General features: G+C 37.5%; 2 protein-coding genes and 1 long non-coding RNA gene across 5 annotated transcripts in view; 1 reads left to right on the top strand and 2 right to left on the bottom strand.

Moving 5' to 3' along the window:
- The window catches only part of LOC309476978 (uncharacterized protein), a gene marked incomplete at its 5' end in the record, with an annotated part of 4,311 nt that extends 3,241 nt beyond the window's left edge, over positions 1-1,070 (bottom strand). The window contains one exon of the mRNA XM_082140123.1: positions 1,029-1,070. Within this exon, the coding sequence (XP_081996249.1) occupies positions 1,029-1,070 (42 nt within the window). The remainder of the gene's footprint in view (positions 1-1,028) is intronic.
- prkcab (protein kinase C, alpha, b) overlaps positions 1-11,708 on the top strand; it is a 210,817-nt gene extending 199,109 nt beyond the window's left edge. For all 3 annotated transcript variants that reach the window (XM_082185520.1, XM_082185519.1, XM_082185521.1), the window contains 4 exons: positions 2,048-2,128; positions 5,966-6,073; positions 6,956-7,096; positions 9,405-11,708. In XM_082185520.1, coding sequence (XP_082041646.1) covers positions 2,048-2,128; positions 5,966-6,073; positions 6,956-7,096; positions 9,405-9,572 — 498 coding nt within the window. In that variant the 3' untranslated portion in view covers positions 9,573-11,708. The remainder of the gene's footprint in view (positions 1-2,047; positions 2,129-5,965; positions 6,074-6,955; positions 7,097-9,404) is intronic.
- LOC309512648 lies at positions 11,328-14,081 on the bottom strand. The gene is made up of 2 exons (XR_014211123.1): positions 11,832-14,081; positions 11,328-11,773 (listed from the first exon to the last, which is right to left on the bottom strand). It is a non-coding gene; the product is annotated as an uncharacterized lncRNA (long non-coding RNA).
- Between the last annotated feature and the right edge of the window lie 21 nt (positions 14,082-14,102).

Below are 14,102 nucleotides of genomic sequence, written 5' to 3'. Positions count from 1 at the left end.
CAGCGCCGCGTCACGCCACGTCTAGGACAACTCTCACCTGAAAATCCGATAACATCAGCCATTTTCTGATTTCTGTAAATAAATATAAAACTAAATGTATATTGCAGCACAGGGTGAAGTCCGTATATACATTAACTACGATTTGAGACACATAAATGTAAATTTTATGTAAAACTACGTAAATGGCGCTGTGTGGCGCAGCAGGATTTTGAACACGGTCCTGAGCCGCCGCGGACAGACGCCGAAAGGCGCCGCCGGTGTGTGTACTCTCATAGAGAATAATGTGTTCGAATTTAAAAGACGTGGCGCTGCGCGGCGCGGCGCTGAGCTGCGTCCGATGTGCGACCCCCTTAAGGGTACAATAGAGGGTACCTTTATCAATAGAAACCGCAGTTACAGGCCAAACATGGCGATCTCCAATCTTATTGGCTGAATTTATGTTATTTTCAGGGAGTCATGAGGTTTGCAGTTTTAATCACTCCACTGAGAAACAAAGTCTTTCTGAGGAAGAACTAGTTGCTGGATTTTCCAAAGTTGATCTTTTGAAGGACATTCCAGCATCTTTTGAGGCTCTTAATAAAAAGTTGAAATATCATTGATCACACATGTATATTTGTTTGTTATGTTACACTTTCTGACAGATGGATATTCTGACCACTAAAACTAACCCTGACAGCAACATAGTGTCGGCCCAGATCCGGCCCACATCCGGCACATGTGGACTCAATGCTTACCAGATGTGGGCCGGATCTGGGCTGACACTATGATGCTGTCTGGGTATTTTTAGACTAAATAGACGTCTCCATGAATTGGACGGGACAGCATTACATCCTGGTCATATGCGCACAAAAATAAGGGAACCAAACCAGGACACTTGTTTAATTTAGTCACAATCCTGAAGCGAGATCCACTTTTCTCATTTAATCAGAGTGATATACTGTATTGACTCCATATCGATGGTTTTCCTGCAAACCCGTCTGGGTATTTAGACAGACCCTAACAGAAATCAGGCCGTTTCTGGTCCACACCTGGTCCACATCTGGACCACATCTGGTCCACATCTGGTACATGTGGATTCAATGCATACCAGATGTGGGCCGGATCTGGGCCGACACTATGTTGCTGTGTGAGTTTTTACAAAATTAGTATTATTAAACAGAGCCTATTGTATCATAGGGGGAAAAATCATCTGTGGAACAACATCAGTTTTATTAGTATGAGTTTATTAGTATTATGTGTTCATCTGTTTATGTGTATGTGTTGTGTATGAGGACTTTTAAGGTCAGGCCGTTGATGTGTATGCTGGTAGACAGTCTGCACTGTGTGTGTGTGTGTGTGTGTGAGTAGACGAGCAGTGTGACCTAACCAGTGTATCAAACACTCAAATCTTCCTGTTTCTCACCAAAACAGCCAGTTTGTCTCAAACGCTCATCTAAATTATTATTTTTCTATAATATCTTTATCTTTCATATGATGTATAAATCTCAATTTCCAAAAATTGACCGGTTTTTCAATTTATATATTAAAATAATTGTTTTGTGATTTGCAAAAGGGTGTGACAGACATTTAGTGCACTTTAAACTAGATACTTTTCATGCTATGCTCGAGTCATCTCTCTAAAGAATATGGCATAAGTGACGTTATTGCTTTTAAAAAAGTAACGGGGCACCGATTTGTTCTCTATTTGTGGAAAGTGACACAACTATACGCAGTCATTTCCAAAGCACACATGAAGAGGAAGAGTGTGACATGAAACATACAGTCTCTATGCTTAACAAAGCCCTCATTAACTTCCCCTGTGATTATACACACTCGTTAGTGTGTGTGTGTGTGTGTGTGTGTGTGTGTGTGTGTGCTGAATATGTGGGCGGAAATGGACTGGTGAAGGGAGAAAAAGCAATTATTACACAGCAAATGGCAAAAAATAGCCCCTTGAGCAGTGATAACACATGCATTGTGCTCTTGACAAATGAATGGAGATTGAATAGTGTTTCCCAAGAGCCCGTGAGAGCTGAATGACTGACGTTTGTTTCCTCTTCCTCCGCAGATAATCGCCTATCAGCCGTACGGTAAATCGGTGGACTGGTGGGCGTACGGCGTGCTCCTCTACGAGATGCTGGCTGGGCAGGTACGTGGACATGCGAATCATTTAGTGTTCTGTGTAGTCCTCACATGAACACTTGTGATCGCAGCCCCGCTGTGATCAGACAAAACACACGGTCTCCGAGCAACAGAGACAGATCTGAGACTCTGGTTTGCTTCTGATGGAGCAAGAATTGCATTTTCATGTTACAGTTTTGTAGCCGTGTTTGTTTTCCGTGTTCAATACTCATTAACCCTTAAACGCATACCTCGACCCACACTCAAAAAAAAAATGTTTGCCTCTTGTTAAATTTAACGAATTAAAATACGCTAAAGTAACACGATTGTTTAATATTTTGTCACAACTTAATTTAATTGTGTTCAATCAACCTAATATATTTAAAACTGAAGTTTACTTACTTAATTTGTGTGAAAACTACATGAATCATTTTTGTTGACAACTAACTGGGCAGTGGATCTGTAGTTCCCAGCATGCTTTGCAAGGGACTGCATTAGGAGGGTAAATTTGGGGATTAAAGCGTTATTTTATGTGTTTTTCTGTAAATGGAAAGATGTTGTTAGTTAATGTTAGTGTTTAATATTCAGTTATGTTAGAAACTTAGAGGACTTTCTGTAATGTGTACAATATACATACATTAAACCTCTTTCGCAGACCTGCATAAGTCATATTCAATATTACTCTGTAAAAAGTGGTTTTAATTAAATTGAACACTAGTAGCTTCTATCATTGGAAATAACTAGAGTCAAATTAGCTAAAATTATAATGTTGGTGATTTTAGGCAGGGCAAAAAAATTTAATGTAGTCAACCTGACAAAACTTTATCTAGCAGGAATGACTAAATGAATTTAAGTTCATACAACAAGATTACAATAAATCATTTCAAACAAATTAGATTTTGTTGGAAAAATGTAATTCATTTTCGTGGACAAGTTTTCCTTAATTTAATCAAGTTAGTTCAACTGTTCTTACTTTTTTTGAGTGCAGGATGACTTACACTACCTTCACTGTTTTTAGTTTTTTTTAAGTTAGACATCAGGTCAATTTAATTCAATTCAACAAACATTTATTTCGGTCCTCACAGACAATTTTTCATGTTAAAATTAAAAAATATACATAATAACTTGAAAATGTGTAGGATGAAGCCTATGCCTATTATGCAAACCGTTTATACATATCTAATGAGCAACACTTTTCTCACTGGATTTGATTCATAAAAGAAAAACTGGTAACACTGTTCATTAGTTAACATGAACTAAGAATGAACAATACTTATACAGCATTTATTAACCTTAGCTGATATTCATTTCAACATTTACTAATACATTATTAAAATCAAATTTGTATTTGTGAACATTAGTTAATGCACTGTGAACATGAACAAACAATGAACAGCTGGATTTATATTAACTAACATCAACAAAGATTAATAAATACTGTAACAAATGTATTGTTCATTGTTAGTTCATGTTAGTTAATAGAAAATACAGTTAATACAATCAAAACTTGAAATGTCTTGATATTACGGCAAATATTTTGAAAGTATAGCATCTTTGCATGAGACTTGTGTCATAAAATTGCTAAATATTATATATATCAAAATATTTTTGCATTCACTTATAATAATGCGTCAATACCTTATACTGTATATCTGTTTTGTTATAATCTTTTACTCTCGAGAGGAGATTATTATTTAAATAAATTTTATATAATACAATATATTTTATGTTACTACATTATTATTTTCATATCCATGATTTCACCAGCCTGATCTCATTGTTATATGTAGATATTAGTACAGTTAGATTTAGTAGTAACATACATAAATCATTTTGGTTTAAGATCCTTTCATAGATCAATATTGTTAATTTCCTTGTGAACGCAAACACTAGGTAAAGTGTGTGTGTGGTAGAACCGCACTTTACGTAAAATACATACGAATTCTCATGAGAACACAGAAAAGTTTGTAATTGCAGGATCGGTTTCATTCACAAAGACTTTTAATTTGCATTCGTACGCTTCACTCTGCATCGGACATGATGAATAAACTGCTTTATTTGTCTCTTCTGGCATACTCTTTGTTCATTTCAGTGAGATTCATTAATACAAAGCGCTTCCCAGTCGTCTATACTTTCTGCCGGAACGGTTACCAAGGTTACGTCGTTTACATCTCATCTTTCTCTCTTTGACTCCCGGGTCCAATTACCCAACAGAAGAATCTTGTGTTTCACTCGGGAGGTTTTTGCCCCCGTTCTTGCCTATGTAATATATCAACCCACTGCTGTGAGGATACAAAAAGAAATGACTGTAGAATGACTCGGGAATCATAACGGTGCACTGGTCCTCTTCAGAAACTATTGCATTGAGTTGTGTGGGTGTCTGCTAATGATCCGTCTGGCGCACTTAAAAAGGACTGAGAATGAGACTTTGAGCACAACCCTGTACCACAGAATCAATGAGTGTGTTTACATGCACATTCTCAACCCGCTAACAACGTGCGTGGTCATGTAAACGCGTTAAACCGCCGTAAGATCATGAACGGCTTGAGAATACAACTTTAACCCTTTCAACCCACACTGTGTCCACACTGCAAAGAGTTAAAGAAACATTGATGCGGTGTTGAAATGAGATAATTATGTGAATATGTAAGTAATTGTTGAGCATTATTGATGAACACCTGCTGTTAACAAGCAGAAACACTGAAGGAAAGAGGAACAACAAGAACAGAAAAATTCCAGCAATTACACATTATTACACTTATTATTTACCAGTTTGAATTTATTTCTGTTATACGTCTACAGAAGCTCTTATTGAGATGTTTAATAGAAAATGTCTGGTTTGATGTCACCATAATGGAGATCAGTGTTTGGTCTTGACCCTCACATTTTTAAGAATAGACCGATCGATACAGCTAGATTCCCGCTGCTTTACTTTTATGCTTTATTTAATATCACAACTCACATTCTAAAATGAAAGTGAAATACATGGTTATGGTGTCACCACCGCTAGTTTTTTAACACAGTCTTGTAAACGCGGTTACTTGCATTGCCGGGTTATTAATTCGCATGTAAATCGGGTTATTTCAATTAACTGATTTTTGGTAGTTATCAGCGTATTAGTGTACATGTAAAGGATCTCAATCTCAAGTTCATAAATAAATATTCGTCATTTATGGGTTTGTTGAATCTCTATGACTGCTCTGATACTATACTGTAAATATGACAATATTAGACGTCTTTATGGGTCTGTTGAATCTCTATGACTGCTCTGATACTATACTGTAAATATGACAATATTAGACGTCTTTATGGGTCTGTTGAATCTCTATGACTGCTCTGATACTATACTGTAAATATGACAATATTAGACGTCTTTATGGGTCTGTTGAATCTCTATGACTGCTCTGATACTATACTGTAAATATGACAATATTAGACGTCTTTATGGGTCTGTTGAATCTCTCTGACTGCTCTGATACTATACTGTAAATATGACAATATTAGACGTCTTTATGGGTCTGTTGAATCTCTCTGACTGCTCTGATACTATACTGTAAATATGACAATATTAGACGTCTTTATGGGTCTGTTGAATCTCTCTGACTGCTCTGATACTATACTGTAAATATGACAATATTAGACTGTTGCCATATTAAAAGATATTGATGTTACTTAAGACTAAGAAAAAGAGCACGTGTTAATTCAAACAGGTTGATGCATTTATCGTGATCTCTCAAGATTACCAACATTTAGAATAAAACTTGAAAGCTTTCAAGACACTGTTTTGCACTTGTTTATTATTTGATTGATATGTTTTTATCCTAGAACATACATGGAAATGTAATCACACTGCATTTTCTAACAGCCTCCCTTCGACGGCGAGGACGAGGACGAGCTGTTTCAGTCCATAATGGAGCACAATGTGTCCTACCCCAAATCCCTGTCCAAAGAGGCCGTGTCCATCTGTAAAGGGGTCAGTCCTGAAACATCCGCACCAGCTCCTGTATTTCTACACATTTCTATATGCATGAGATGCCATCTGTGTATATATATATATATATATATATATATATATAAATATGAGAAAAGAATAATTCAGAGGCGATGGTGGAATTAAATTTTCAGCTTGGATTAATAACTGGCGTACTTTAATATTGCTGCCAGCTCAAGTCATGGAGTGGAAGATCATAATATTTCATTTCTATTCTGCTTGATTATGTTCCCCTATGAGGCCAATAAGATTAATATGATTCATGGTGGCGATATAAAAGTGAGTAAAGGCAGCGATGACACTTTATGATAATGGCCCCTAAGATCATGATTATAATGTTAATGTAGTTAATGTGTAGTCAATGTAGTTATAATGATTATATTAGTTAATGTAGAATAGTTTCATTAAACTTTAAAATGTGTTTTTAGATTTGATCTTTTGGTCACAGTGTAATTTTTCTTAATGATTATAAATGAACATTATATAAAAATATGTTATTTAGTTAGTTAGTTAGGAACATTAGGAAAATGTTTTGTTTTATTTAAGTGATTTCGTTTTATGTTTAGCACAGCCAAATTGGAAAATGTTTGTATTGTACTAGTATATTTGATAGAGGTCTGCTTCCCAACCTGAGCCCAGAGGAACTTTAAAATAAATAAATTCTGTATTATGAATTTTTAAGTGGAAGTGAATCAATCAATCAAAAACTTTAGCTGGACAATAACTTTATTCTAGAGCTGCTGTAAAGCCAAAACATAAAAAAAAAAAATTCTGAATGCACACAGATGCTCTTTCATTCTTGAGTCTGAGGTAGATGGTCTCAGGTTTAATAATCTGTCTTCTCGTCCACACACACACACACAGCTGATGACGAAGCATCCATCGAAGCGTCTCGGATGTGGACCGGAGGGGGAGAGGGATATAAAGGAGCAAGCTTTCTTCCGCAGAATTGACTGGGAGCGGCTGGCCAACAGAGAGATACAGCCTGTTTTCAAACCCAAAGTGGTGAGTGTGAATGTGATGTGTGAATATGATGTCTGTCACCTTTGCCAAGGCTGTTGGTGTTGTTGGATGACAGCTCACTTTCTAAGGTCACAGATGGTCACAACAGTTCTCCAGTCATACATTGTAAAACTTCGACCTGTAAATTAATGGTAAAATACAAACACTGATCATCATAATAATGACTACAAACGTTTATTATTTTCAATAAAACATCAACATCTAAATCTATGTTAATTCTCAACAAGAACTTTTGTACATGTATGAAAGAAATAATGTTAAACTGGTTTGTAAACTGGTTTCACGCTCAGTGTGGCTGGAAATCAGTTGTAGTTCATCAGTGTTTCTGCCTGTCTCTTGTTTCTGTTCTTGTCCTTCAGTGATTCTGCTTATCAGGTGTTCATCAGTGTCTCAATTCACTCACTTCTTTTCATTCACTCTGTCAAGTGGACTATATTAGTGAGCTAATGTAGGGAATAGTGAATGAGGATATAGGGTGTGATTTTAAACACAGCCGCTGAGTGTCGACTTTGAGCGCTGTTAATTCACAGTATATTCCTGTAGGCTCTCAAAAACAACAGTTATTAACCAGAATGCATTGTTTTCTAAGATATATTACTGTTTTAATGGAAAATGGTATGTTATTGTCAGAATTTGGCAGTTACTCTAAACGTACCCTTCCTCAAGTCAAGCAAAAGCTCCACTTTTCACTTCAATGGTAGGCCCAGTGTAATTGAAACACTTCCAAATCCCAACATAACTTTCACCAAGGCTGGTGAAAAAAACTGAAAAAGTTATACTTTAGTTCAACATTTTTACTCTGGCCATTAAATCCTATGCAAAGCATGCTGGGAACTACACTTTCAGTGACTGTGAGTCTGGCAATCTGTCAGATCATTGAGATGAATGAATAATTTTCTTTCTTTCACTTGTTCAGTGCCTGACGGGAAGTTAACAATTGGCGAAGGGAGGCGTTGGTGAGCTGCCTAATGAAACAATGGGGGGGTTGAGAGCTCACACTGTTACAGCTCAATGTACTGTTTATAGTCTTGACCAGCCAATGAGGTCACTGACGCAAGATCAGGCTGAATGTCAATATGAAACGTGTTCACGCTCCCGTTTTAGTTTACATTGAAGTGAGACTTGATCAGGAATTATTGGTTGATGCAAAATTGGCAATATCTGGCCGGTGAATGGAGGAGTCGGGTTCAAAAAAAGAAGTTTCCGTGACGTCAGCTAAAAGAGAAAGTCATTTTAGAGCTGGTGGATTATGGATTGAAGACATACATTTTTCATTTTAGAATAATGTACACTGACCCTTTGCATAACAAGAAGGAATGTGCATTACGAATATACACAGGGTCTTTATTTTCATGATCCCTTTAACACATTCTGTTGATTATTAGTAGACTGGTAGGATTAGGGTTAGAATAAACTGAAATGTAGTTGCAAAGTTACTTATAGGCCCAGATTCAACGCGTACCAAATGTGGGCCGGATCTGGGCCAACACTATGTTGCTGTCTGGGGAGAGAGTTTACGGAGAACAGAAAGCTGTGCAAACCTTTACATGCATTTGAAAAAGATGATCCCAGTGTAATGTAAGAATACAGGAGTGATCATATTAAAAAATTATGTTTTGACCAAAGTATTGGTGATCATCTCTCTCACTTCAAGGATGATTTGAAACCTGGCACGTTTTCTCTCTTAGTTTGGTTAATTTAGGCATATATGAACACGGCAATCACACTCGAATCCACACCAAGACAATCGGTCCAAGATCATCTGACAAGGTGGTCTCGGTCCGATTGAAAACTCAAAAGTGGTTTGGTTGTGGTGATTCAGGTGCAATCTGACCAATGATAGGACGCTTTTACTCACATCTGACTTGCGGAAACACATTTCGGTACAGTTGAGCCCACATGATAAAGGCCTGGACTATTTTAAGAGTCGTTTCATGTGTTCGCATCAAAACCACCCACCCTGTGTGCTGATCCTCCCTCACTGTGTCTGTACTGTATGTGTGTTGAAGTTTTTAACGGGGTATAATTTGATTCATCTCATACTGTGGCCACCCATGAGTGTTTGCAGAGCCCTGGGGTTAAAAGAGCCCCCTCAAAGGACCCTATTGGTACGTCATTTCAACCTGAATATTCCCCTTCCAATCGCTTTTTATAAAACCCTCCTTTTACTGGACATATGAGTGTACATGTTGCCACGTGACGTCAATGAATTTTCTCTCATGCACTCTGCCAGCTTTTCAATTGAATCTAATAATAACCCCACGTCTTTCTTCTCGCCTTCCTTTCACAGAGCGGCAAAGCAGCGGAGAACTTCGACAAATTCTTCACCCGCACGCAACCAATGCTGACCCCTCCAGACCAACTGGTCATCGCCAACATCGACCAGAGCGAATTTGCTGGATTCTCTTTCATAAACCCCGAGTTCATCCACCCATCGTCGCTTCACAGCGTGGTATGAGACGGCCCGATGAAGAAGAGGCTCAAACTAACAACTGCATCCATGTGTATCAATGAACTCATCAGATCTTTGTAGACAGTTGAATACCCTTTATCTGAACATATCTGAACTGAAGGGGGGGGACTGGAGAAGTGGTTTTGATATATAAAAGCATGTGTCCACATTCAGACTCTGAGGGCAATATCTAATGGAGATGATTTATGATCTGTTCCAAAGCCTGATGAGCATTTTATTGATATTGATGGTTCTATTAAGAATATTTAACATACATAGAACCTTTCCATTACACGAAAGGCTCTTTAGATTTTTTAAATGTTCTTTCAATGTTCTTGTAAGAACTTTTCCAACCAAAAAATGGTTCTTCTATGGAATCACTGCATTTTGAACTTTTGTTATTAAGAGTGTAGACTGACAAATTATTATTTTATGAGTTTCCATCTCGGTTAGGAGACAGAAAGGCTTTTAAACAGAACGATAATGTTTGCCCTCATACTGTCCCAGACAACAACATATGATCCGGCCCAGATCCGGCCCACATCTGGCAGATCCAGTGGTCCAGTGGCTGGGCCAACAATATGTTTCTGTCTGGGGTAGTAATGACAGTTTATCTAATGCTTGGATGCAGATAGAAATTATGTTCATGCTGAGTATACTGTATTTTACAAAACCCACAGATATTTTTGATGGTGGAGAAAGTGAACGATCCCCTTTTCCAGTCCTCAGATTATTGTGTGTGTGAAGCATGCTGACATGAAACAGGTTTTTGTGTCCTATTCCTGATGTCCTCTACTGCCATTTCTAATGTTCTTGAATTATATATTTGTAAATCTAAATCTTGTTATAGGAGTGCCAAAATATAACTGCATCAAAAAGGTTTTTATATCCAGCTCTATATATGCATATTGATTTCCTACTAGATGGTGGTGTCCCTTATCTTGGGCTGAAACTTGAACCCTTATCGCTCTTCGAGTTTTAGCATGACAACTTCCAAACCCGTCACTGCCTGCTCGCCTGGTTCCTACTTACTCAACATATACAGAACTTTTACTCTTGCTCTAAATGAGTGATTCCTCATTGGTAATACCCAGGCACATGCACCCGCTTGCATGTTCATTTTTATTAAATGCGTAATTTATACAATTTTACGATGTTTAAGCCCAGAAATGGTCTTTGGTTTAAATCTTGCATATTATGCTTAAGAAAACTAGCACTACTACAACATAAAGAGCATGTAACAAGACCAAATACATGCTTACTGTAGAGGCTGGGTCTCCGAAACCAAATTCAGGACATATTTCACTCAAGAAATTCTTTGCTTAAAGAAAACGAAGCTTGTTTTTTAGAACCATTAAGATTTTTTTGCATCGTGACATCTGCATAACTCACTGTTAAAGGGGCTATATGTAAGAATTTCATGTATTAATCAGTTTTTTATAGCCAGCTTGTAATGAAACTTAAAAAACGAGACCTTCCCCGACTTCCTAGGTTGTCTATGAAAGCCTGTAGACTGATTTCCGTTCTATGACACATGAAATTAATGCTTATACAATGTTCAGGATAATGTCAAATATAGTTATTCTGTTCTGTAATATCAATGTGTCATGCAAAGAATTGAAATTCATTCAAACTATAGTCTCACATTGCCAGATCTATGTTTGTCGACGTGATTGCGGAGCTGGTGCAAACATATCCGCATGGTTATGATCAGATGCTTTCTGAACTGCTGTTTTCTCTGTTTATTCTATTATTATTATGAGAGCACATATTTACATATTCATCTAAACACCGCTCTCAGCAGCGTGGACGGATGTTCGTTAACAGTATATTACTGTAAAAGTATTTCCAACTTCTTTTTACTTCCAAGCAAAGAACGAAAGAACTTCGCCGTGAGTATATCGGGGCGTTGAATCATGTTCATGTGTACGTGAACGAGTGTGAGCAGTAAGTTGATGCTGCAGTTCACTTAACGGCCACCGGTGTCGCTAATAACAAACGGTTCTGAATTCTACATATAGCCCCTTTAAGCTCATTTTCCCTAAATGCAAAAAAAACTAAAAACTCTTTCTCCTTACTGTAATGTGGCAAAATGCGAAATAAAGGTTTTTACTGTAAAATTGACTGTACATTAAGTTCAAATCATGGTATAGTGTTTGTTGTTTGTGCTGCTTTTTACTGTAATACTTCCTGACAATAATGATAATCTAATGAAAATCATCCCTAGTTTAAAAAAAAAACATTCGAGGAGAAAGTGTGCACAACTGTCTTAACATGTTTGCCACAATGCAAAAAATTCCTAATGGTCTTTAAATACAATATTTCTTTCATTTAAATCATTACTATCTATGCTCAACATGATTTTGTGACTTATGTTTGAGGGGGATGAGAGGTCAGTTATGTATAACCTCTAATATAACCCTTTTTCTGGTAGTGTTTATGTCCGACTCTTCTTCGTGTTAAATTACATGTTCTGAAGTTCTGATCAAACAGAGCTTTCCGGTATTTATCTCATATTTTTTTATCTTTTTAGTTACTGATTATCATGCATATTTGCTCTTTGAGTACTTTTTAAGTAAAGCGCTAATGTTTACTGTCACACTATATTCCATGTTTTTTGTAAATACAGAGAAAGCATATATAGGCCTACGTTGTCCTGCAGATTTTATACTAAGAACTGAATGTGCTTTTACTAACTTAGATGGTTTCTATGTTTAGATGATCCAAAAAGACTAGTTTGCAAACCTTTGTTATATGTGACTCTGCGATGTTTTCTATGCTGATAGTGTACGCGTAGGAGCTGTGTGTAGACGGACTGGGCTATGTGGATGTACTCATACGGTTTGTGTGTTTGAACTTGCAGCTGCTGTGTGCATGTGGCGTGTCGGCAAAATCGGCGCATGCGAAACGTGTTGCATGATTCCAGGAATCCGGAGTCCTCTAGCATGGGATGATTGTCACACCGAGTACCATACCTGTCCCAGCTTAACTATCTTCCATCATGTCGTTGTTGCTTTCTTTCCCGTTTAGTTTCAGTCGGTGGATGAAGAACTAGTCTGATTTACCTAAAAGACAACAGAGAAAAGATGGAAATTCAATTCTAGCACACTTCAGACATCATTTTTTTGGATTCTCCTTGTAATCAGTACCTCAGAAATGCTGTATTTACACGTTAGATGGCTCGGTTCGGGCTCTTGTCTTGTGCCAAGCCCTCGGTGGAACCGGTGAATTTCACCACTCTGTGAACTCATGTGATCCGTCATTTTTCAGTATATAGCTATTTTTGAATTTTAATAGACCTGATGTTTTGATGTGCACGCCCCTGTGGATGGAGGAAAAACAAACAGGATCAAGTAGATATTCCAGCTGTTTATTTCTTCATCCTAAGTAAAGTGGAAATAGAGCCGGTCCTCTTACGAAGCGATAGAGAAAGTCTTGCAAGGATGCAGGTTAACACAAGTGTCTCACATTGAGAGTATTTGGGAATGTAAAGTTCATGTGTTTTGGTTGTGGTTTCTGCATGTTGAGGTGGCATTACAGAATTTACTTGACATATTACAGTATCTCATATGAACATTCCACCCAGCCATTTCTTAATATAGATTCTACCAGGAATTATACAAAAATATTTATTATTATTGTTATTAAATTATAAATTCCAGGACAGTGTTTTAGTTTGAAAAAGTTATTTCACTCTTCATTGTTTTTTTCTTTAGAGAATTCTGTCCCTCTGTAGTTTGTGAAGGATAACGTGTATAAATAAATGTATGACAAAATGGATAATGTCCATGTTCTGGTTCTTCAACGTCAGGAAGGCAATGGGGGTTTAAATGGGGTTGTGCTTTTTCGGATGTAACCTTTCATGTAGTGTGTAAAGCTGTTTGTTAATGTAAAAGGTCTACAAAGTTTTAAAGATCAAAGTGCACTATAAATGGAGTTAGTGTCTCCGAAAAGAAACAATTGATTCTAAACTGCCGAAACGGTTTCGTTTTGTTTTCAACACGCACTGTAAGTGATAGACCAATCACAACAGACTGGACCATCTGACCAATCAGAGCAGAGTATACCAATCACAACAGACTGGGCCATCTGACCAATCAGAGCAGAGTAGACCAATCACAACAGACTGTGTTCCATCTGACCAATCAGAGCAGAGTAGACCAATCACAACAGACTAGGTCATCTGACCAATCAGAGCAAGGTAGACCAATCACAACACATTGGGCCATCTGACCAATCAGAGCAGAGTAGACCAATCACAACAGAGACTGGGCCATCTGACCAATCAGAGCACAGTAGGATACCTCCAAAACAAATGTATGACCCTTTAAAATAGCATCATGGGGCACTTTAAGACATATTGAGCGCATTATTCAGTCTGTGCCAGCGCTCATCATCAGTAAGTGCTGTATAGCGAGTCCAGTTCATGAGTTCACTGTTTTCCACCTGGTTATGGTTTATTAAGCTAAACCACACTAAACCCCCAATCATCCACACACTTCCCACAGTACTGACTCAAGCAGGGATCATGGGAAT

Source organism: Leuciscus leuciscus (assembly GCF_965113295.1).
Source record: "Leuciscus leuciscus genome assembly, chromosome: 1".
NCBI lineage: Eukaryota > Metazoa > Chordata > Actinopteri > Cypriniformes > Leuciscidae > Leuciscus > Leuciscus leuciscus.
This window is presented reverse-complemented; position numbering and strand designations above follow the sequence as displayed.